The sequence below is a fragment of the Lineus longissimus genome, chromosome 8 (genome assembly GCF_910592395.1).
Source record: "Lineus longissimus chromosome 8, tnLinLong1.2, whole genome shotgun sequence".
Lineage (NCBI taxonomy): Eukaryota > Metazoa > Nemertea > Pilidiophora > Heteronemertea > Lineidae > Lineus > Lineus longissimus.
In genome coordinates, this window is record NC_088315.1 from 2,357,381 (window position 1) to 2,383,280 (window position 25,900).

At 41.5% G+C, this 25,900-nt stretch overlaps 2 protein-coding genes and 1 long non-coding RNA gene across 3 annotated transcripts in view; 1 reads left to right on the forward strand and 2 right to left on the reverse strand.

Annotated features, from left to right (window-relative positions):
* Nucleotides 1-3,758: 3,758 nt before the first annotated feature.
* LOC135492280 (uncharacterized) lies at nucleotides 3,759-11,761 on the reverse strand. Its single transcript, XR_010448052.1, has 6 exons — nucleotides 11,683-11,761; nucleotides 11,000-11,178; nucleotides 10,601-10,752; nucleotides 9,704-10,115; nucleotides 8,707-8,912; nucleotides 3,759-7,778 (listed from the first exon to the last, which is right to left on the reverse strand). It is a non-coding gene; the product is annotated as an uncharacterized LOC135492280 (long non-coding RNA).
* A 2,028-nt stretch (nucleotides 11,762-13,789) lies between these two features.
* On the reverse strand, nucleotides 13,790-17,683 carry LOC135492328 (peroxisomal membrane protein PEX16-like). Its single transcript, XM_064778729.1, has 10 exons — nucleotides 17,554-17,683; nucleotides 17,280-17,392; nucleotides 16,761-16,894; nucleotides 16,349-16,457; nucleotides 16,049-16,151; nucleotides 15,641-15,793; nucleotides 15,358-15,430; nucleotides 14,977-15,099; nucleotides 14,702-14,766; nucleotides 13,790-14,447 (listed from the first exon to the last, which is right to left on the reverse strand). Exons 1-10 carry the CDS (start codon nucleotides 17,672-17,674, stop codon nucleotides 14,386-14,388), a joined length of 1,056 nt encoding a protein of 351 aa, XP_064634799.1. The 5' UTR covers nucleotides 17,675-17,683; the 3' UTR covers nucleotides 13,790-14,385.
* A 115-nt stretch (nucleotides 17,684-17,798) lies between these two features.
* LOC135492351 (xylosyl- and glucuronyltransferase LARGE1-like) overlaps nucleotides 17,799-25,900 on the forward strand; it is a 62,952-nt gene continuing 54,850 nt past the window's right edge. Inside the window, exons 1-2 of the mRNA XM_064778765.1 lie at nucleotides 17,799-17,940; nucleotides 25,678-25,728. The gene's annotated coding sequence lies outside the window, so the exon portion shown is untranslated. The remainder of the gene's footprint in view (nucleotides 17,941-25,677; nucleotides 25,729-25,900) is intronic.

Here is a 25,900-nt window from a genome sequence, read left to right on the forward strand (position 1 = left end):
GGACATATGGAACCAAATTTTGGTACCACCCTATGGCATGGTGTTGCCACTGCTGTAAAATGCATGGTCAGGGGCACATCTGATACTACATGGGTGTCTTTTTGTCCTCGATCACTCCTGGCCAAGTAGTGCAATTCACAACTGCCGATGCGTGTGGGCTATTATACCACACAAAATGTTCCGATCTTTTAGGTTGAATTGGCCCTTTGCCGAATTGACAGAATTGTAGGGACAACTATGCACCCCAACAGGGAATAATTGTAGCCATTGTGCTATAGTAGATAGGGACTGGGTAGGTCTTCATACACACTTCGGCCCTATGGCTGCATCAGATTATGTCCATCATAGGTTGTGACATTGTCCCATCCATGCCACCAGAGCAAGTGGGCTTAAATTTATGAGGTCAAGAGGTATTTGACCGAACTTAGAAATTATTTTGATGTGGGACACCGATGCAAATAATACAGGACTGGAGCATATTTTCAGGTATTCTACACCCAAATTAAAAGCACCTTTCAAAGGTGCTGTTCTGTTTTCCAGGGTACTGGCAGTCAAAGCAAAATTTCTGTTTCTATGCTAGTATCTTGCTTCTTCTGTCGCTCTGGTACTATAATAATAATAATAATAATAATAATGATTATTGACCTCATTCACAGAAGAATACAATACATGAACAGACAATAAAAGAATACAAACTAGAGATATCGGATAAAACATTTCTTCATTTCATTTGTAAATAGGCATCGACTATTATTTTTGTTACATTCAATGGACCCAGTCCTACAATCTCTGGAAGAGCCAAGTCTGCACATAATTACTGGTATGCAGATTTGCCCGCGAGGCAGAACAGACCTGAACATTGCCACTGCTTTAGGAGTGTAGCAACGATATTGCTTCAAAGCAAGAAATGAATCTGCACATATTTACTGGTATGCAGATAAGCCAGCAAGGCATCAAAACCTTCGTAAGCCCTTAATGAGCAACTAATTTATAAAATTACAAACAGGATTTATCTTGCAACTGTACTGCTCCAAAAAAAAGAGCTAAGTCTGCACATAATTACTGGTATGCAGAAATGTCATCGAGGCAGGCAAGACCTAAACACTGCCACTGCTTCACAAGCGTAGCAGCGATATTGCTTCAAAGCAAAACTTAAGTCTGCACATAATTACTGGTATGCAGATGTGCCAGTGTTCGACAAAAAGACCCTGAACACTACTGAGCAACACTAATTTACAATTGACATGAAAGAGTATACAGTTTGAGGGAAAGCCACATAACTATCAGGTATTTTCCCTCTGGACTGGTGACAATCGGACTGGCCCGAAACTCTCATTATCGACCACTCCTCAGCGGAAATGAATCCAACAAAAAATGGGGTCATTGTATACAGTGGTACTGTATTACCCCGATGAGAAGCACTTTACTGATGTCCCCCACTCTCAGCTAAGATATTTGTGCGCGTACCGGTTTGTCTACGGGCTGAAGTTGACGATGTACTCCTGACGGAGCCATTGGGTGCTTCGCCCGCTCATTGACCGAGGCATGGTGACCTGGAGACAGTGACCGGATTAGCACTAGCTGGTCGAAGGACACTTCACAGGGCGTCAATTCGCAACTTCTCATCATTTTTAAGGCACGACCCATTCACGTGGACCAAGTTTTACCCACAAACCTACTCCTTACATAGCGTGGGGTACCAACCCACCGCAGATTCAGGAGTGTGCAATGGTTTATGAATATCCTACACCCAATTGTGCTGCCCATTCGCAATAGGTTTAACCACCGTCATGAACCCCTGACATTGCCATCTCTCAGACAGTAACAGGCAATGGTGCAATCAGGCTGCAAATTTTTCCCAGAGGGGCGGGATAATGATTATTTCAGACCGATCAGAGTGTCACAAGTTCAGAGCAAAATCACCCGACAGTTACATGGAGTTGCATCAAAATGCAGACTCTTCATTTCATTTGTAAATAGGCATCGACTATTATTTTTGTTACATTCAATGGACCCAGTCCTACAATCTCTGGAAGAGTCAAGTCTGCACATAATTACTCGTATGCAGATTTGCCCGCAAGGCAGAACAGACCTGAACATTGCCACTGCTTTAGGAGTGTAGCAACGATATTGCTTCAAAGCAAGAAATGAATCTGCACATATTTACTGGTATGCAGATAAGCCAGCAAGGCATCAAAACCTTCGTAAGCCCTTAATGAGCAACTAATTCATAAAATTACAAACAGGATTTATCTTGTAACTGTACTGCTCCAAAAAAAGAGCCAAGTCTGCACATAATTACTGGTATGCAGAAATGTCATCGAGGCAGGCAAGACCTGAACACTGCCACTGCTTCACAAGCGTAGCAGTGATATTGCTTCAAAGCAAAACTTAAGTCTGCACATAATTACTGGTATGCAGATGTGCCAGTGTTCGACAAAAAGACCCTGAACACTACTGAGCAACACTAATTTACAATTGACATGAAAGAGTATACAGTTTGAGGGAAAGCCACATAACTATCAGGTATTTTCCCTCTGGACTGGTGACAATCAGACTGGCCCGAAACTCTCATTATCGACCACTCCTCAGCGGAAATGAATCCAACAAAAAATGGGGTCATTGTATACAGTGGTACTGTATTACCCCGATGAGAAGCACTTTACTGATGTCCCCCACTCTCAGCTAAGATATTTGTGCGCGTACCGGTTTGTCTACGGGCTGAAGTTGACGATGTACTCCTGACGGAGCCATTGGGTGCTTCGCCCGCTCATTGACCGAGGCATGGTGACCTGGAGACAGTGACCGGATTAGCACTAGCTGGTCGAAGGACACTTCACAGGGCGTCAATTCGCAACTTCTCATCATTTTTAAGGCACGACCCATTCACGTGGACCAAGTTTTACCCACAAACCTACTCCTTACATAGCGTGGGGTACCAACCCACCGCAGATTCAGGAGTGTGCAATGGTTTATGAATATCCTACACCCAATTGTGCTGCCCATTCGCAATAGGTTTAACCACCGTCATGAACCCCTGACATTGCCATCTCTCAGACAGTAACAGGCAATGGTGCAATCAGGCTGCAAATTTTTCCCAGAGGGGCGGGATAATGATTATTTCAGACCGATCAGAGTGTCACAAGTTCAGAGCGAAATCACCCGACAGTTACATGGAGTTGCATCAAAATGCAGACTCTTCATTTCATTTGTAAATAGGCATCGACTATTATTTTTGTTACATTCAATGGACCCAGTCCTACAATCTCTGGAAGAGCCAAGTCTGCACATAATTACTCGTATGCAGATTTGCCCGCAAGGCAGAACAGACCTGAACATTGCCACTGCTTTAGGAGTGTAGCAACGATATTGCTTCAAAGCAAGAAATGAATCTGCACATATTTACTGGTATGCAGATAAGCCAGCAAGGCATCAAAACCTTCGTAAGCCCTCAATGAGCAACTAATTCATAAAATTACAAACAGGATTTATCTTGTAACTGTACTGCTCAAAAAAAAAGAGCCAAGTCTGCACATAATTACTGGTATGCAGATATGTCATCGAGGCAGGCAAGACCTGAACACTGCCACTGCTTCACAAGTGTAGCAGTGATATTGCTTCAAAGCAAAACTTAAGTCTGCACATAATTACTGGTATGCAGATGTGCCAGTGTTCGACAAAAAGACCCTGAACACTACTGAGCAACACTAATTTACAATTGACATGAAAGAGTATACAGTTTGAGGGAACGCCACATAACTATCAGGTATTTTCCCTCTGGACTGGTGACAATCAGACTGGCCCGAAACTCTCATTATCGACCACTCCTCAGCGGAAATGAATCCAACAAAAAATGGGGTCATTGTATACAGTGGTACTGTATTACCCCGATGAGAAGCACTTTACTGATGTCCCCCACTCTCAGCTAAGATATTTGTGCGCGTACCGGTTTGTCTACGGGCTGAAGTTGACGATGTACTCCTGACGGAGCCATTGGGTGCTTCGCCCGCTCATTGACCGAGGCATGGTGACCTGGAGACAGTGACCGGATTAGCACTAGCTGGTCGAAGGACACTTCACAGGGCGTCAATTCGCAACTTCTCATCATTTTTAAGGCACGACCCATTCACGTGGACCAAGTTTTACCCACAAACCTACTCCTTACATAGCGTGGGGTACCAACCCACCGCAGATTCAGGAGTGTGCAATGGTTTATGAATATCCTACACCCAATTGTGCTGCCCATTCGCAATAGGTTTAACCACCGTCATGAACCCCTGACATTGCCATCTCTCAGACAGTAACAGGCAATGGTGCAATCAGGCTGCAAATTTTTCCCAGAGGGGCGGGATAATGATTATTTCAGACCGATCAGAGTGTCACAAGTTCAGAGCGAAATCACCCGACAGTTACATGGAGTTGCATCAAAATGCAGACTCTTCATTTCATTTGTAAATAGGCATCGACTATTATTTTTGTTACATTCAATGGACCCAGTCCTACAATCTCTGGAAGAGCCAAGTCTGCACATAATTACTCGTATGCAGATTTGCCCGCAAGGCAGAACAGACCTGAACATTGCCACTGCTTTAGGAGTGTAGCAACGATATTGCTTCAAAGCAAGAAATGAATCTGCACATATTTACTGGTATGCAGATAAGCCAGCAAGGCATCAAAACCTTCGTAAGCCCTCAATGAGCAACTAATTCATAAAATTACAAACAGGATTTATCTTGTAACTGTACTGCTCAAAAAAAAAGAGCCAAGTCTGCACATAATTACTGGTATGCAGATATGTCATCGAGGCAGGCAAGACCTGAACACTGCCACTGCTTCACAAGTGTAGCAGTGATATTGCTTCAAAGCAAAACTTAAGTCTGCACATAATTACTGGTATGCAGATGTGCCAGTGTTCGACAAAAAGACCCTGAACACTACTGAGCAACACTAATTTACAATTGACATGAAAGAGTATACAGTTTGAGGGAAAGCCACATAACTATCAGGTATTTTCCCTCTGGACTGGTGACAATCAGACTGGCCCGAAACTCTCATTATCGACCACTCCTCAGCGGAAATGAATCCAACAAAAAATGGGGTCATTGTATACAGTGGTACTGTATTACCCCGATGAGAAGCACTTTACTGATGTCCCCCACTCTCAGCTAAGATATTTGTGCGCGTACCGGTTTGTCTACGGGCTGAAGTTGACGATGTACTCCTGACGGAGCCATTGGGTGCTTCGCCCGCTCATTGACCGAGGCATGGTGACCTGGAGACAGTGACCGGATTAGCACTAGCTGGTCGAAGGACACTTCACAGGGCGTCAATTCGCAACTTCTCATCATTTTTAAGGCACGACCCATTCACGTGGACCAAGTTTTACCCACAAACCTACTCCTTACATAGCGTGGGGTACCAACCCACCGCAGATTCAGGAGTGTGCAATGGTTTATGAATATCCTACACCCAATTGTGCTGCCCATTCGCAATAGGTTTAACCACCGTCATGAACCCCTGACATTGCCATCTCTCAGACAGTAACAGGCAATGGTGCAATCAGGCTGCAAATTTTTCCCAGAGGGGCAGGATAATGATTATTTCAGACCGATCAGAGTGTCACAAGTTCAGAGCGAAATCACCCGACAGTTACATGGAGTTGCATCAAAATGCAGACTCTTCATTTCATTTGTAAATAGGCATCGACTATTATTTTTGTTACATTCAATGGACCCAGTCCTACAATCTCTGGAAGAGCCAAGTCTGCACATAATTACTCGTATGCAGATTTGCCCGCAAGGCAGAACAGACCTGAACATTGCCACTGCTTTAGAAGTGTAGCAACGATATTGCTTCAAAGCAAGAAATGAATCTGCACATATTTACTGGTATGCAGATAAGCCAGCAAGGCATCAAAACCTTCGTAAGCCCTCAATGAGCAACTAATTCATAAAATTACAAACAGGATTTATCTTGTAACTGTACTGCTCAAAAAAAAAGAGCCAAGTCTGCACATAATTACTGGTATGCAGATATGTCATCGAGGCAGGCAAGACCTGAACACTGCCACTGCTTCACAAGTGTAGCAGTGATATTGCTTCAAAGCAAAACTTAAGTCTGCACATAATTACTGGTATGCAGATGTGCCAGTGTTCGACAAAAAGACCCTGAACACTACTGAGCAACACTAATTTACAATTGACATGAAAGAGTATACAGTTTGAGGGAAAGCCACATAACTATCAGGTATTTTCCCTCTGGACTGGTGACAATCAGACTGGCCCAAAACTCTCATTATCGACCACCCCTCAGCGGAAATGAATCCAACAAAAAATGGGGTCATTGTATACAGTGGTACTGTATTACCCCGATGAGAAGCACTTTACTGATGTCCCCCACTCTCAGCTAAGATATTTGTGCGCGTACCGGTTTGTCTACGGGCTGAAGTTGACGATGTACTCCTGACGGAGCCATTGGGTGCTTCGCCCGCTCATTGACCGAGGCATGGTGACCTGGAGACAGTGACCGGATTAGCACTAGCTGGTCGAAGGACACTTCACAGGGCGTCAATTCGCAACTTCTCATCATTTTTAAGGCACGACCCATTCACGTGGACCAAGTTTTACCCACAAACCTACTCCTTACATAGCGTGGGGTACCAACCCACCGCAGATTCAGGAGTGTGCAATGGTTTATGAATATCCTACACCCAATTGTGCTGCCCATTCGCAATAGGTTTAACCACCGTCATGAACCCCTGACATTGCCATCTCTCAGACAGTAACAGGCAATGGTGCAATCAGGCTGCAAATTTTTCCCAGAGGGGCGGGATAATGATTATTTCAGACCGATCAGAGTGTCACAAGTTCAGAGCAAAATCACCCGACAGTTACATGGAGTTGCATCAAAATGCAGACTCTTCATTTCATTTGTAAATAGGCATCGACTATTATTTTTGTTACATTCAATGGACCCAGTCCTACAATCTCTGGAAGAGCCAAGTCTGCACATAATTACTCGTATGCAGATTTGCCCGCAAGGCAGAACAGACCTGAACATTGCCACTGCTTTAGGAGTGTAGCAACGATATTGCTTCAAAGCAAGAAATGAATCTCCACATATTTACTGGTATGCAGATAAGCCAGCAAGGCATCAAAACCTTCGTAAGCCCTTAATGAGCAACTAATTCATAAAATTACAAACAGGATTTATCTTGCAACTGTACTGCTCCAAAAAAAAGAGCCAAGTCTGCACATATTTACTGGTATGCAGATATGTCATCGAGGCAGGCAAGACCTGAACACTGCCACTGCTTCGCAAGTGTAGCAGTGATATTGCTTCAGTTCAAAGCAAAAGTCTGCACATAATTACTGGTCAACCAACGAGAGTCACTAAAAGACATTTAACAATGAAATGGTCCATTATGAGCCATGGAGGACATTGCAAACGATTTCATCAAATTCCAGTTCTGGACATCTATTGGGATTATGCTATCCACACCACACCTTGAATTTTCCGGCTCCGGCTGGTTCAAGCAAAGAAACTGGAGACACCGTCAATCATCAACCATAGATGATGCCTTTTCCAGTAAGAATGGTAGGGGTCCTATCGTGATGAGCCGATCCCAATGAAATCCACAGTTGTCGAAATCCACAGAAATTTAGACTTGTAACTCTTGGCTGATGTGATCCTAGTCCATGCCCAGCTTGTTTACGACAGGGAAGTCATGTCATGGTCCTCCAGCAGCTTCAATTACCTCGTTTTTTCTAGAGGAGGTGCTGAAAATGACAATGGTTTTCATCTATTTAGCTCTAGATTTTGACAACATCTTTAAAGTAAGACAGACTTGACTGTTCTAGAAAAAAACACCAAAAAGTGCCTCTTCTTACTCACAAATTTGGGTTAAAATCAGGAGTTCTTGGTACCAACAGCATTGCTGTATGTGGTACGCCTCGAAAATGCTCTAATAAGCAATAGCCCATTAACAGTGGTTTCACTTCCAGCAAGTGCCTGGTAAGGGCAATGTGTATTCCATTAGAATGTCGCTGAAGATGTAATTTTTTGCACCAGATCTTTTCACCTGGAGCAACCTGGTAAGTACGAACAAAGAGAAACCACAGCTTTGCTCAAAATAACCAAACTACTGGTTTCTGGCCTCGATTGATCCATTTCCTTCATTCATGACTTTTACAAGACCTCATATCACAAGATATCACTGTGTTAGACCAAATGCTTGAATCACTTAGCTCTCTGGTTGTGACTTAGTCCTCAAACGAGCAAGTTTTGACACCAGGAAATTATATTCAAACACCACAGACTATCTTTCTGTGCAACAATGTCATCAGGAGGATGATAGCTGCAGTTAAAGTGGGGTACTCCCCAAGTTTGCTTTGGCAATCACCTGATTTGAATGATGTACACTGGAACCCCCCTTAGCAGACACCTCTCTATTAAGGACACAAGTTTTTGTCCCAAAGTGGTTGCTTCCATTCAGTTTGACCTCTAATCAGGACACCTCTCTATTCAGGACAGCACTATGGGTGTCCTAATAGACCCACATAACAACCGCTCTGCTCCCTTGAAGTCAATAGCATCAGGACATCTTTTGGTGGTTGTAGTTTACTCTGGAATATTTTCCGCCAGGAAGTTGCCATCATTACAGTCATGTGTAATTTATATGCACACTGGTTCACATTGTACACCAACCTTATATCCTTTGATTGCTTGTTCTTGCAATGACATCGTAGATTCCTCCATCCTTGTCTCCAGTCAGAATGCGGTCAACCAATTCCATTGAGACGTTGGTAGTGGTATGACCGATGCCGCTCCAACCCTAAGGAGGTGGACTGTTCTTAGCTTGTTTACCAGTACGACCTGTACAATTGTCCAGTCTGGATCATCAGGTGGAGGCGCTGGAAAGGACCACAGTTATCTTTTAAGGTTTTATTCAGAATAAATCCACACAGGTAGTTATTCATCTTCCAACGGTGAAGACACTTGGCCAATACAAAGCTGTGTTAGAAACAACTGACATCAGCTGCCACTGGCATTAATCACTTGTGTAAAGTGCAACACTGACAGCCATCACCTCTCCTCACAATTAGGTCAGTAAATATGTTACATAGATCAACCAGAATAAAATGTTCACATCTATCGTTGTTGTCGTCATCCATTGTCTTGTGTCTAATTTTGGCCAACCTACACTACTTACACCGCTATATCTCTAGTCGATACACCATCATCTCTTGCTGTTTTTCAACACAAGACATCATGGACAGATGTACCAATGGGATGAAGCACTCAATGCCATCTCCAGGGTTGGCTGTCGGAGGTGATCTGCTGATTAGCAGACTTGTTCATTATCTCGGCAGGAATCAAGATTTTGTTCATGTCGGTCAAGTGCAGAGACAAGAATTTCACTCCAAGCTCGCATGGGTCTGCAGATATGGCAGTACATTTCTTATTCACAAAACTATGCCGTACTGCTCATAAAACTTACGGCAAATCTTGTTAGACTCAGATTGATTAAAAAGGCGAGCATGTCATCACAGGCTCAAGAAAATATCACTTCATATGTCCAATGAAGAACTCATGGGAGACCATTATCACTTCATATGTCCAATCAAGAACACTGAAGTCCAACTCTTTTTAGGCCTACATCTTTCCGACTAAATTAAGGTTGTACAAAGAAAATTTACCTTACCATAAATATTTGCGCCTTCAGCAGTGCCTCCCTCTTCAGAATCGGTGCAACCAAGTATAGACAGTTACGACAGAGACTCCCATGTTTCTATGCTGCATTCCTCCATCTCATCTTTCTTGGCCTCCCTCTTCAGAATCGGTGCAACCAAGTATAGACAGTTACGACAGAGACTCCCATGTTTCTATGATGCATTCCTCCATCTCATCTTTCTTGGCCTCCCTCTTCAGAATCGGTGCAACCAAGTATAGACAGTTACGACAGAGACTCCCATGTTTCTATGATGCATTCCTCCATCTCATCTTTCTTGGCCTCCCTCTTCAGAATCGGTGCAACCAAGTATAGACAGTTACAACAGAGACTCCCATGTTTCTATGCTGCATTCCTCCATCTCATCTTTCTTGAAACCATCACACTGAAAAATAACTTGGGATAATTAGAACATTGCTTAAATTTGTAACCAACCTCAGAGCTATTACTGATTCTTGGCATTTCCCCAACATCTTGAAATGTACATCATCTCCTCTACCATTTTTCAATTTCTGAAGGCTAAATCAATCAACACACAGCATCTTCATAATTTGTCACATTACTTGATTTCTATTTACTGTTGAATGCAGTCAAAGTCTTTTGGGTTGTGGTTGCATGGTTTCAAGAAAGATGAAATTGAGAGATGCATTTAAAAACAGAGAGTCCGTATTATTTGTCTTCAATTCCACACAGATCCTGAAGAGGCAGAGAATTGATAAAGAAAGGGCCTTGTCTAGCACCTCTTTGGTTATGAACAACTGTGTGAAAATGGACTTGTCTTAAAAAAATAAACTGAATCAGGTCAGCCAAGTTTCGAATTAGTTGTCAATTGAATAAAACTGAGCCATCATGACAACCACGGGTACTCACCTGGAAATTCTGGAAATTCTAGTATTTCCAGAAAGCGATTCCCTAAGTATTTCTTGGCTTAGTTGCTGCAACCTTGGCTGGGATCTTCCTCCGGGCAAAGCTTCCTCTGCAACTGCCCTTTAAGACAAACACCACAGTTGGTTGTTTCATTGCTGTGAAATCAATAATATTTTCATGGTCAAATTTCAAATGTGGTTTCTTCATGATGGGGTGGGGGGGGGGGGGGGCGCCCCCTTCCTTGTATCGGCAGCGGTAGTATGGATGAAGTACACATACACAGCAAATGCACAGAATCCTTGAATGATGGACAGCAAAGTAGAATATTTTACTGCTGCAAATTCCAAATATGACACACCTAAAGATCGATGGAAAACAAAAAATACGGATTTTACTACTTACATGAATCATTGTGTTCTGTAAAATTCCCTCACTGTTTACTCCTCGAATGAGATGGGCCATTTCATGGCAGCCATTTTTGCCCTTCATGATGTACAAGATGTACATGATGTACATGATGGCCGAGGAAAATGAAGAGGGGAGAAGCTCGCGGAAAATCGTTGTAAATGGCCGAATTCAAGCTGCAAACCAAAAGGAAGGACTTATATTGACGAATGAAAAATTCTATTTACTACTTTTCTTAGTTTCGAGCTGTCAAATAGTCTGATTCATGATTGAAAACATCGATGAAATCATCATGACAGTGCATCGGAAACAATGTATTGTTCTATCATAGACGCAGCGTGCGCCGAAGTTTCCGAATTCAAAGTCCAATTCCACGCACTCATGTTATAACTCCTATCACAATATTGGGTTCTGCAGATGTAAAATTGCTCTTAGAACCTGAAAATCATGATCATTTGTGCTCATTCATTAGGATGATGAAGGATTAGATCGGTGTTTCAAAACCGATTTTTCTTTTCTCCGAGCTGCGAAGTTGCGCATTGAAAATTTTGCGCAAAACATCGCACTAACTTCGCCAACTAAAATAATAGTGAACATGTCGACTTAAATCAAATAAAAGCGATCCTTCACGATCAGGAGATCATAAAGAAGAAATTGGACATAAAATTGATGTTACTTACCAACAAAAACTGTGTTTTAAGGACAAAAAATTTTCACGAAATTTCATAACTTTGCCAAATGTCTGTCGTCTGCGGCCACATGCACACGTGCGGGATTCGCGGGGATTCGCGGGAGTCACGTGGGATGGGCAATACATCAAATTTGCCCAAACATGGCTCTTTGGCGGGGTGTTGGGTCAAATCCTCGTATCCTCAAAAAGGTGTTTTTGGCTTTACAAACCCAATAAATTGCTCCTAAAATTGACCATGGAGATAAAATTATGAAGACATTGGCATAAATACTGCATTGAACCTGTCTTTTTGGTTTTGGAGTTTGTTTTAATTCCCCACCCGCACACCTGCCACCCACCCCGTTGGGCGGGTTCATTATCTCCGTCATCGTAATCGGGAAAGCTGTGAAAAACGGCCAGGAGCCGTCGCAGCTATATGGTGTCGGGGCTCACAAAATATTAGCTCATCCTCTTCGTCTTGTGATGGCTTCAAATACTGGGAGGTGACAGCAGACAGAACAGGGAGCAAGAAAGGTTCAAAGACAACCTAAAATGTTGGGAGTCGAAAATATTCGCATTCAACCGGGGCATTCAGTGGGCGACCGAAGACATTTGATGATGGGTTGAGGTGTTGATAGGTGACAGAGGACAGTCGAGGACATTCACAGGCTAAGACGTTTTGTAATGGCTAGAGGTGGAGGGTATTTTTTATTCGGTGGCGACAGAAGTCGTTCAGATGTGATTTCTGCTGTCGGGGGGGGGGGGGGGGGGGGGAACCAAAGAAGCTAGAGGATATTAGCACTGCATTAGTTGTGGTTAAAGGCTCTATGAGACAATTTTTCCGTCACAGTTTGCCTCACATTTAAAGTCGTGTCCCTTTCTTATCATTACTAAACGACAATTGTACATATTGTACTACGTGTACCCTTGCAGTTGTATCAAATAGTAGTCATGTTGGGTGTATGGCAATGGTTGTTTTTGCTTCCTTAATTTTGTAACTATTTTACAAAAAGTTGAAATTCATTCAGAAAAATGAATGCTTATCAAACTAAGATCGATCCATGAAAGATTTCTGATTGTCCAAATATAACTATGATTGTTATAGCTGCGACAGCTACTGCTATCACATTGGTTGTGACATGGTCTCATTGGTTGTGACATGGTCTCATTGGTTGTGACATGGCCTCTACAGGGAGACATACAAGACATGCTTTCCCATATCAAATACTTCAGTAATCCAAGTGAATTGAGCAAGGTGCAAGACACCTCAGAAAGCACAATATAAGCAGGATAAGTGTGGATATCCATATTGCCGCTGGTGTGTTGGGGCAGGAGTGCCGAAACCCCTGAATAAGACGGATCCATATGGATTCATTTACCGTGGCCCTGTGTTGGCCCTATTTTGTATATCTGCTAGGGATGACTGTGTGTTCTTTAGAAATGACTTTTGCCAAAGGACCTGACCCTTTTCCTTGGATTGAGCTAACTTCTCTCTGACATGCTTAAGCTTGACGTTCTTCCAGTACATGCATTATAATCTGACATGGTCTAAGCTAGCATCTCACAATTTCCTGGAAGACATTCACTGCCTTGTCTCTCCCACAGCAGTCATCTGGGCCTGCTGTCTTGGACTGACCTAACATCTCACTGTGCTCTAGATGACATGCACACCAGGGCCTACTGCCTTAGGGTGAGCTATCATGTCACCATGCTTGTGAAGACAGATACAACGTACTTGGCCGGCTCTTCTATACTGCAGGCACAGCTTGGTTGTGACAATGTCTAGGACGAGTGAAGCCAGCTGGTATATGTACCAAACAAAGGTAGTTTGATAGAAATGGAGACTTTTCTTGGTTGCTGACAGTGCTCCAGCATAGCCTCAATCCATCTTGACACAACTGGCAGCAGATGCCATCATGGATGATGGGATAGATGACAATCAACTAGATTTTTATCAGTCACACAAGAAGGCCCAGGGTCACTGTTGACCTTGTGATTAGTCTGGGTACCACTATCCCTAATCCAGGAGGTTTCACAAAGGCGGCCTTCCTTGTACCCTTTGATTAAATATAGGTGCAGTCACTGATTGTCAAAAATTTGAATTAACAACGCAAGAATTTTCAATCACTAACATCTTTTTTCATATCAAAGTTTTTAAGAGGGAATCTTGCATACAGTCCCTGAATCAACTTTCTTAAAGAGATAAATGCTTATACAGATATCTGAAATGCTCCAAGATGTAACATAGTTGCAGCTATCATGGCTAACTGAGTAAATAACGCCCCAAAGATGATCACCAAAAGATGATTTCTAACCTTCTCACCCTGATATCTCGTATTCCACAGTTAATGACTTTTGACATCACAATGATCACATGTTGATGATGACACTAAATATCCCTAACTGGGGTATGGTCCTGACCGCTAATGGTGATCCTTTGAGAGTCAAACATAGTCCTCCTGATTACAGGTCTGGCACTGTCAACACTATGGTACTGATCTCTAATCAATGTTATCAATATGGTATTGACAATGGTCTTGTAACAAATTGAAATGATAACCATAACCCAAAATACTATATTATGTCATCAGAGATCATAGGCAAAGTTTATATCACATCTGGCTGTGCAGTGATCTGAATCAGTGAATTTGTATTGTCCTTATCATCTCACATTGATTGCACCTTTTCTTAGTCCTCACAGTCTCACACATGATCACGTTGCCCATACATAATGATAGATTTTCTGCCAGACTGGAAGGTACTCCATAACAGGGTCTGCAAGGAGAAAGTTGCATTGTTAGAATATATTCATGAAAATACTTGACAAGTAGCAAATATTCTTAGAATGGAGGACCTAAGCCATTGCACACCTACTGGCAGGATACCCTCTCTATAAGGGGTTATTATCTTCCAATGCCACTGTCTTTTACCTCATTAGGGGTCAACATTTTCACGACCCACTTAGCAGCACGGATTGCATTCAGTTATTCCAAGCCACTCACATTCAAGTTCAATAAATACAAACTTACTTGTTACCAAGCCCACCAAGGGAATGTTGTCAGACAGCAACCGCAACAGGATGATAATCTTTTGCCTAAAAGAGAAGTCAAGATTTATCATCAAACAATAACATCTAATACCAACACATAGAAACACATTCTTTGTCAAATGATTTTATGATCACATGCAAGACTTCACCCTTTGTGTAGTCATTGTTTGATGATGTGTCCATACACGATGTTGCTTTATCTAACTACTGCCAAACTTCGAGTACGGCCAAAAATCTGATGGACAGTCCGCTTACTTTGAAAATCGGTCATAAAAGGGCGACCTGAGTAGATAGAGGAGCATTAGCAACATCCGCCGCCGCATCTCAACACGCTCTTTCTTGTTCAGCTTCTCGGTTGTATCGCCCATCAGCAACAAACTGGAGAGAAATAAAAAAAGATGTGACATGTCGTACACAAGAACTGTTCATCTTTAGCTTATTAATCTGTTTTCTCCGAAGCTAGGTAAGGTGCACTTGACTTTCGAGTGGTCCTGACAAGTGCTGAATCATAATCTCTAAGTTTTTCATGTTTTTAGGGAGATGAAGGATAGGAGCACTGTCAAATTATTTTCATACATCCGACTCCCAATATATGACTTCTGGTCCTAGCTGAATACTGGGTTCAAAGAAACTTACCTGGCCAAATCAACACCACCAGCTAAACACCAAGGTTTCCATGAATTGAGACCAAATCCATATAAACTAATTACTGCAGCCAATCAAGGACAATAAGCGATATATCGTTATCGTTGATAACCAGTAGTAACCATACGCATACATTTGAGATGCCTAGAGAAAGTAACAACCATTACTCAGTAGCAACATATTAAGAAATGTGTTAGCTAAGATGTAGCTATTGCATGTTTTTAAGATCTGAAGTTGTTTACAAAACCCTACAAGTTTTAATCAGAAAGGATACAATGCATGAGTGGTCTGGATATATGCAAGGATTCTGCGATCATTTGCTGCTGACTCAAGATGGTTGAATCCTCATCCTCATCCTCATCACCCTCAACTTTTCGTTTACCGCCGTACATGGGTAGCTGCCATGACCGATGATTCAAGGGGGGTGCTGAAACAAGAGGAAACAAGATAGTTTTCCAGTGTCAAATTCAAACATGACAATTGTAGCTTTAGCTCTTTGAAAGAACACCTCTCTGTCCAACATCTGTGGTACCTACACATCTAGATCATCATAAAATAGAACACCTACCCACGCAACCTAGGGATTCTGTCAACATGAAAGTTGTGCACAGGGATGAGTTGGTATGGAGCATATACTGTACCAGCTCTGTAAAATCGAACAACTGCAATCAGATGCACCAACCTGAATCTAATGTCCTGATGGTTTTCTTCGACCTCTTCAATGTAAATGTCGATGTGCGATCACCAATGACATCGAGATCTAACGGGTTTATGGCATCGGGATCCTGGAGAAAGAGCACTAGTTTAACTCTGATGTGATCACAGAAATCATCAGTGATAACCCTTCAAGGAGATCTCTATGAGTTGACCCATTTGTACCCTAGCTTGGGCTAATGCTATCAGAACCCCTGCTGTCTGATATCATGCATGATTGATTAGTTTTGTATAACCTTGGTAGAACTGATATCATTTTCTCCAATACCTGAGGTGTCTCTTTTGGTAGATCCTTGTCTCGGTTCAGCGGAGGCACAGGAGGAATTGGTTGGATTCCAGATTTATATTTATACAGCAGAATAAATCTCAACACAGCTCTGGAATAAGAAAGATTTAACAATGAAGAAATTAGCAAAACATAAGGTCTCATTGTCATTGTACATGTACTTGTATGAGGAAAACACGAGTACATGCATTCCTTATCAACTTCAAAATTAACACTTTTATTACCTGGGCCTCGTTTACCATAAGAATTTCACTTTGAATGGTCGCTTGATGTTCCCCAGTACTACTCTCCCTTCAGAATACTTGTTTGTACACAGACAATAATGAAGCAATCCCCAAGCACCCAGTGATGAGCCCTGACCATACCTGTGTCGCACAAATTGCTCATGACTTACTTAGTTATCTGAATGCAGACAATGATGATCCACTTGACATAATCCCCTCCAAGACTCCTAGATGCCATCTCAATGAACACTTCAACATAGTCGATAACAGCTAGGAAATTCAGCAAAGTCTTCTGTGTAGATGGCTTAAAAGAATGGAAAATATTAAGAGTCAGAGACTTGACTGACTAAAATACTATTCAAATATACTCGTCACTGTGCCCTTTTGTTACGCTAGGATTTCTACATGTGGACCATTCATTTGGAGACTCATTCATCAAGAAAATATCAAATCAAATGTTCATGAATAGGATCTGCTGATATGATGGATATCACCTTTGCAACTATCAACTTAACTGGTATAAAGTCACATTTTCAGATGTATATTTTACACAATGAAACGATTCATACAATTTGAACTCATACTGTTCATATTTTCCCAAACAACCTTTACCCAGTCCACTCCAAGGTTGATTGGCCTACTTTCTACAGTGGCCAAATGTAGTTGACCTTCCAACACATTTTCCTTACCACATGTGTCATTAGGTTGGCCGCCTTTGACAGAATAGAATCATTCACAAGAGCCAGAAGATTGGAGGCAGAATATATAAGCTCCGATATCACCTGGGAGCTCTCATAGCGACCTGAATTGAAGTAAATAAGGAAGCAGATTAGGATGCTGTCGAAAATTGGGTCATAGAAAATTGTGTACTTGTGTCGACGTACATTTTACACCACGAAGAAATTTCTGAAAACAACAAGTTTTGATAAAGATCGTGGATAAAAGCAAACAAAATTTGCGGACCTGCCAATAGATATGATATTGCTCGACATGATGACTCAATTTGGCCGATCAAATCTTTATTATTAGCAACAAAGTGCGTATATTTTTGTGGAAAATCGAAAATCAAATTTTTGACGTCCATCTTGACCAATTTTCCCGACAGAGATTTGTGTTATGAAATATGATTGGGTGATGGGAAAACAATAGTCCAATCACGACGGTTGTTACAAAACCTATAAGGAAGTAATCCTGCGAGGAAAGCTAAGTGCTGCCAGTCATGCTTCATTTGTTAACAACAAATAACAGCTGTAATTAACACGATTTCTGGATATTACCTGGCTTGCATGCTTTTGTTGGTGCTCTAATCAACTGTTATCTAAACTCCTCATCAGCAGCAATTATCCAAAGGTAGGTTGTGATATTCTTCCATTTCATTCACAGGTGAGATGTGTCATTTGTTGAAATTTTCTTCTCAATTGTGACATTGTCATTTTCAATTATATCATATCATCATCACTTTTGTCAGTCCATCTCTCTTATTCTATACTCTGCGGCTGTGAATGTGTCACTGTCAATATTCACAGACATATGCACAATAACCTTGTAAAAAATTAATCTCGATGCGGCTGCCGTAATCTTTTACCTTGTATCTTATCTCTATTTGACTCTATACTTCGAGATATATCTGGTAAAAAGTAGCGGCTGGTTATGTCTCTAAGGGTGTCCACAGACTAAGCATTTAAATCACTGTGTTGATTGGGAAGATATGTGGAGTCTGCTGGAGATGTGGCCTACAGGCACATATAGCTCTTTGCTATTGGTCAGCCAATTAAGCTTATGATATTTCCATTTTTTCACCACTGATGCTTGATGATTGATCTTACTTACAGAAACAACCTTGTCCGACATCCTTTCAGTCAAAGCAGAAAAAATCATGACTATTTCACCAGTTTTAAGACATAGGCAATTAGTTATTTAGCCCCCACACATTTTGGTATTACTTAAAAAAATATCATGCCATTTCAAGTTGAATTTATTTGGCATGAAATATCTTATCTAAACAAGTTCCCTTTCTTTGTGTCTTTAATGTCTTTGCTGAATTTATGTTGCTTTGTTGTTGCAATTACTATTTGGTTATGTTATAATTGCAATATCTTGGCACATATATTTGGTATGATTAGTCTTTTGTTGTCCACCTTGCACTTTGTAGATTATCAACAACCTTGAATCTTGAGTAGGCCTACTTACAATAAGTACAATAAATAAGATAATTGTTATCTTAAGTGCAAGGTCAATTGGTTTTCTCCAAGGGTCATCTGAACACTCAGCAATTCAAGATATTATGGGGGGGGGGGGTTAAGTGTAAGCTACTGAGAGAATTCCAATGGATGTTCAGAATCCCATGTAGTTTTCTTCCTAAACTGTATTGTACTCACCATAGAAATAGCTGTCACAGACAGCACTATAGCATTGATGTGTGGTTGCAGACATTATTCTTGTCATGTGCGAGCGGCATTCCACCGCTCTGAATCTGTTAGCCTGGGCTTAACTTAGGATAAAGATCAATTTTCTTGGATTTGCTTTGGCCGTTATATATGTGAGTATCAATATCTCTTCTGATGGATGATACTCCTCAAACTGATTAATCAAAACCCATGCCCTCAGAAAAAGTGGCGCACTGATTCTCCTGTGTGATGAAAGCACCTCAGATGAAAAAGGCTCTGTCCTGCAGCAGCATAGCATAAATGTTCTTCCTATCATGTCTAAGGTCTTTACTAGTTTTGTTGAGCTCAAAGCTTGAATCAGTGATTGTAGGTTCCAGTCATGCACCTCAACCATTGGCTACTTTTCTCATGTGTCAAATGGTGCAGCGTTTTCCTCCGATTCAGAATATGACCAAAATATGAAAGGCAATAACGATAAGAAGATTTATTAGCCTTGTGGGTAATCAGAAAGGTACTATGGTATTGGCGGCCGACTTCCAGTTGACAAAAGATGGATTACTTAGCTTGCCCGTGTGGAGCCATATTTCATGCTTGGTGGCAGAGTTTGATCACCATTTCCTAAGGCGAGAGGGTAAACAACTGGATCCAGACTAGCCAATGTGATCAGATTCTTGAAAAGTTGAAGTCTAGGACAATCCATCTTGCCCTTGCAGGAATCTATTCATGTGGCCATCCACAGATTGGCCCAAGTTGGCAACAAGCCCCAATCTCAGCAATCCTTGACATAATGTCCTCTAATTCCTTGGTATCTATTGCAACTGATCAATAAACCTCAGACGTTACATGCATGATACCTCACATACCAACATCATATCTGGCTAACCGAGAGAGTATCGGACAGCTTGTGTGTGGCCCAATAAGGTTATCTGTCTGAATGCCAAATCTGCTGTGTGTGCAGGCAAATTGGACGTCTTGTGGTCAATATTCTTCTTCTCAGAGAGCCTCGAGATGAAGTGGAGTATGTGGAGTATCAGAGAGCTTGCTTGAAAGAATGACCATGATGTCATAACTGACCACACACAGGACAAAGTCATCAAGAAAAGGCAAAGAAAGAGACATTTCTGTGCAATGTTCATTCATCTTGGTTCCTCAGCTTTCCGTTTTACACAATTCTTGATAGCTGCCACTGATGCGTAGGAAGCATAAATGCACACCTCAAATATCACCAGCATAATGCTGTACTGTCATATCTGGTATCATTAGTACACTTGTTACGCTAGCAGTGGCAAATATACCAACATCAAGAGACATTGTGATCATTAAAGATTGATGCTTTGATAGGAATGTATAGCATGTGTAGTTGTCGTTCGCTATAGTTTCTGGTTGCAGTCGTGCCATCATGACCGTGAACTTCATGTACATGTATCATTTCTTGTGTTCTACGTGTAAAATCATAAAAAGTCACTTCTAAAATCTTAAAAATGATGGCCTCCGCATCTGACTCATTTTCAACCTGACAAATGCCTGATGAACTAAGAAACGCAGCATGGTATTTCAGCTTCCTATGACTTGGCGTTGAACAAATATTGACTTAGCGATGCTGGCCGTCAACTACCAGCCTCTAGGTTCTTTTTTCGATAACATGGCCCCTTCGTATGATGGCAGTCATTCTAAGATGACAAATCCACCCAATAGCAGGAAACTGCCATGGCATCACCTTCTTTCTGGCTTCTTTTTTGTCAGATGACCTTCCTTCGATGGCTACCACTCTTTTTACCAGAGGGAACAGAGCTGCTCAAATTACCGGAAACAGCCATGACCCTGCCAATTCTCTTGGCTTTGTCCGGTGATATCTTCCTATTGTTGAGCTGAAGATCCTGTCATGATGATAACATTTTCATTTCATCTCCAGTGGAGATCGCCGTAATCAACTCAGGAAAAAATGAACTGGTCGTGATGGCTTCGAAGATGATATGTTACGAGGTGTCCGCCCAATCTGTGATTATAGGCAGCATCTCGAGAAAATGACAGGGCGGGTATGTCATTGGCAGCTAATCTATTACAGTGGTTGCACCACTGAAATTCATTGGAACATTAGGAGATTTCTTCACTGCATGGCATGGGATCATCTGATAGTTCAAGCTTATGCTGTATTAGCATTTGCACTTGAAGGCTTCTATTGCGTAGTGACTCTGTCTTCGGGTAATGAGGAGCCCATAGCCCATCACTCCTTTCCAACATCCCACTTATTAAAAATTCCTAAGCTCATTCTGATGAAACAATTGAAAGTTAAGCAACTTTAAGCCTCGATTCAATGATAATGGAACATTTCTTACAGTTCTTGCGAATATCCAGTCTTCAAAATAAGCCTTTTCTGATAATGTTTCGGAAACTGGCTTGTAGGATTACATTGGTCTTAGGCGACACAAGGTCATCAGATGTAACATGTAACATTTAACAATAAAAAGATGTAACCTTAGGTTATCCTTGAGCAAGGTTGAGGCACCACTCCACAAACAAGCAATTTCTGTTGATTTCTTAAAAATCGCTTTATGGCTGTGAAAACCTTGCGATAGCAGATTCCTCCGCTCCACTTCTTGTGACCATAGTTGTTGTGATGTCCAGCGCTTCAGTAATGCAGTGTATTCTCTCATGTCCTCTTAACACTCGAGTGTGATTTAGTTCGGCCAAACCATCCCCAAGGACAAAAAAATCTTCAAATGCTCGGAAGTTAAGAGACCCAGTTGACCAAGATGGCAGTCTGATAACAGTCAGAAATAAATTCATTCGGTACAAATTGCAGAAATATATGGATGTGACAATGCTGACCAGTTGGCATTGTTGGATGTGGTATTCGTGCTGGTTCAGAGATTGTAATTGTTCCAGTGGGAACCCACACTAGTGCCAATTAATCAGCATGTTGCAAAAACTCTGAAGGGAAATCCAGCATTGAAACCAATGCCAATATCATGAAGCATTGCTGCTAATGCAAAATACTATTTATTGCCATTGGTAGTAGACCTCGGAAATGAAAAAAAATAATGCCCCTGAGACCTGTCAGTGAACAAAAATGAACTGGAATATGATACTATCACCGCTACTCTTCAATATCTATTGCTTATTCTCACTTGTGTGCTGCAAGGAGAAGACGATAATTATGATTGCTCCCGAGAGGCCCTTGGTAGAAGATTTCTGTATTCTCGGCACAGAGTTGCCGTCCGATTATTCTCATGGTAGTCACATCAGGCTGATCGAAATCGGTGCGGTCTTATCCCATGTATCCAGAGTGGTTTTTGCTCTGACTACAATAAAAAGCTTGAGGATGTGTTGGGAATCTGAACAAGGTTTTCCGAGATATTGTCCAGATACATTGTACGATCTAGATGTAGCCTGGGATGGTCTTGGCATTGTCTTGGTGATCTGTCTAGTTTCCAAGTTTCCTGTAGGTGACGAGATGAATTATCATAATCATGCGGTCATTTCTTTCCTGTTGTGATCAACTGCTTCCTTTGATAAAGCTAACGCTCTCCGATGATCTAACACTGCTCCAGTGCCAGGGTGTCATCAGAGCTGTGTGATGGCCGCCCTATGGGGCCAAGTGAGGTATGTCTTCCAAATGTGAATACGTGGAGAAGGTATACAATTTCTGCAGTGTGCATGTGTGAATGAAACTGTTTTTGTTTGAAAATTCCAATTGTTTTCTGCTTTTGAAAGTAATCAATGTTGCTGGAGTTGTTGTTGGAGCCTCTTGAACTGGCACTAGTCATCCTGTTGAGTGGTTAGTTACACTATGTTGAATAGAATCCTGGCTATTGTCTTTCAGAAGGGCCCTTTAGAATTGGTGGTTGGATTACATGAGGGTGTTTCAATATTGACGTCTATTTGGTCAGGACTGTTGCCATGCATGTTCACCCATACCCTAAGTTCTATGAAAAATACGTTTTTTTAATCATGAGAAAACAGATAAACCCTCCGTGCATTCCCGAGATCTTTCCAAATGAAAAAATTATAATTGCATATCTGGTGCTCTGTTCCTTGAGTATCAATTCAGAGCGTCCTCATAGTCATACCATATTCTGCATGTAATCAGAAACTAGTAGCGAGCTCTCAAACTGTTTCTGGTCTGATCAATGACATGTTATTCAAATATTCAAAATTCTGATTTAGCCATCTTCTCTTCATGCCCCAACAAAAATCGGAATGTCAGTTTTCAGATATTCAAAACTTGTCCTTGAAACGCTCGTTATCTGTTGGAAAAAATGCATTTTTCTCGTTGAATGCCATAACGAGAGAAATAAAACACTTTCCTCTGTTATGAATGCATTGTGGTGTATTGATTCTGATCTGTGCATGTTTCCATTCTAAGAGAATCGAGTTTATTTAAATGTCGACTTCAAATAGAGAACATTATGCAAATTTCATGGAGTATGATATGAAGATGGCATGTGATTTTATACTTGTGTCTGTCTAAACAGAGACCCAGGATTTCTTTCATCGAGCTTTGCCAGACCGCATGGTTTCCACAGGCGTTTGGTTAAATCTGATGTAGATTACTGGCTCAGCAATGAGGAACCGGCGTTAAGATAAATGCCAGTGGCGGCGCCACAATTGATCGTACCTTCTGACGCCATGACGTCATTTTCTGGTCTGTTGACGTCGCATGAGGTCAATCACAGGAAACCATTGTGTACATTTTTGCACAGGATTTCAGAAAACGTGCCCAATAACTGGCATCGCGCATATTTTCCGCAAAATTATCTTAAGAAACTGATAGCTCAATAGATTTAAAACAGGAAGATGCAAACGTCGCCGAAATCGGTCGAAAATAAGCGATCGTTTTCGGGCTCAGAAATAACATGATAATGCATTGGAAATGGAGAGTTTTGGTATGATCGATTGCAGCGCCACGCGGCGGATAAATCGCACCGGTTCCTCATTGTAACTGACCCTAAAGCCTGTGACAGTGGTAACATCGACGGGAGTGTGAAGGCAACCCATCAGCAGATTTCCAAAGTTGGCAATTCAAGATTATCGGCAAAACTTTCGTTCTATTGATCAGGCCCTAGAGAATACGACACAAATACAGCAAGATTTCAAACTCTCGCCATATAGAAGCTTGTCGATCTTTCAGCAGGGGGTTGGTAGCTTGGCAGTCCGAATAATTACTGAGCGTTGTAATATTGATTGGACGTTTTCCCTGTAGCTTTCTTGTTCGCTTGGATTCATCGCAGCGCCAAGAATGACAAGCAGGACCCAAGGGTGCCATAATGGCTCACCTATATGGTGAATCGCGTTGTATATTGGATCAAGAATGGATTTGCTCAGATTATCCTGCTGCATAGCCATTGGAAAACCTACCTCTGGTACAAATTTTCTTTCTTGAATTGCAGTACTGCTCATCCATTCAAGCATCAAAACTCCAATGCAAGTTTAAAGAGCTGAATATATAATGGTTTATCTCAGAGGATGAACATAACCCTGTGTTGAAAACTGATATTGGTGTTTCCCTGCGGGTGATAATTGTCTGAATTGAAACGAAAGTCGGTATGAAAGGTGGAAAGGCTTGGAAACTTGAGAGACTAGCACTTGTAACTCTTGACTTTGGTTTCTTATGGAATCTCCGTGGTGGGTTTTTCAGAAACGAGCTTTGCATTCTTATCTGTCTGGAAAACGGTAATTCGTACCTCGGGATGAAAAAGTGTAGACTATACTGAAAGTGAATTTGCTGGTTTGGCAACAACTGCTAGAGTACAGGAGTGAATGTACCAGCTGCAAGGAATATCATTCTTTTTTCTCGTCCATCTTCTGAATGTTTCCCATTCCAGCCATTCACGTATCCTCACACCATTTTTAATTGTCACCAGTTTCCGGTGCCCTGGGAAAAGCTCTTTAGGTCCATTGACTAGTTTCCTGTCCGTGATGGAATAAATGACAAAAGAATCGTCTTTTTGGCCCATCACCACTAACGTTTGTCACTATAATGTTGGGTTGGCTGTTGACGGTCATGATCTCATCAAAAACATTTCCTGATTGTTTAGGTTTTTGTTTTCCGTTCATGTAGTTCTCCTTGACTTCGAACATTTTTCAGAATTTTGAACTTATGAAAGGATTAGGGTTAGATTTAGAATACCACATCCCACTCATGAAATCCTGTCAGCAATTTTCAAATTTAATAAATAAAATGACAAGGCCTTTAAACTATCAGTATCAATGAGAGCAAACCGAGAATGGCCACAGGAGATCGGGAGTTATAGTCAGCACTCAACCTTTGCGTTCGAACATCACATCACATCACAAACACCACATCCCACTCATAAAAGGTGTGTCATTACCACGCTTTGATAAAAATACCCCACATCGTGTGTCATTTTTTTCGAAAGCTGATATAAGTTGTTTTTCATCCTCTGCATCCGGCCATATTATGTACAGGAATAACACAATGGTACCATCTCATTTCATCTATCTCCCTGAGCTTTTTTCTCTTTGTCGCCAAGCCTGCTAATCTTTTTATCAATGGAAAAGTGTGCGCTGGATTCCATTTTTTCAGATTTTCTCGACCTTTATAAGGGCTTATAAATCCCGACTTGATAGTGTCCCTTCCCATTAGTTTATACTTCCAATCCATTATTTTAACCAAAGAAATGAAAGATTTGCAAAAATATCAAAGCTTCACGATGTTATCTGCCTTTCTCTTCCTTAGGTTTTGATGGAACAGTGGTAGGACAGTCTTTGGAACCCAAACTCTAGTCTAGTAAGTAAAGTCACAACATTGTTTGTCGTCTGGACACTTCAGGGGGTAAATTCTAGCCTACTTCCACATGGTAAAATGATTCAACATGGGCTGGGTTGTTTCATATTTCGAGTCTCCGACTCCATCTGAGATTGACTGACTATCAAACTTGTGTGAACTCTAACTGATTGGT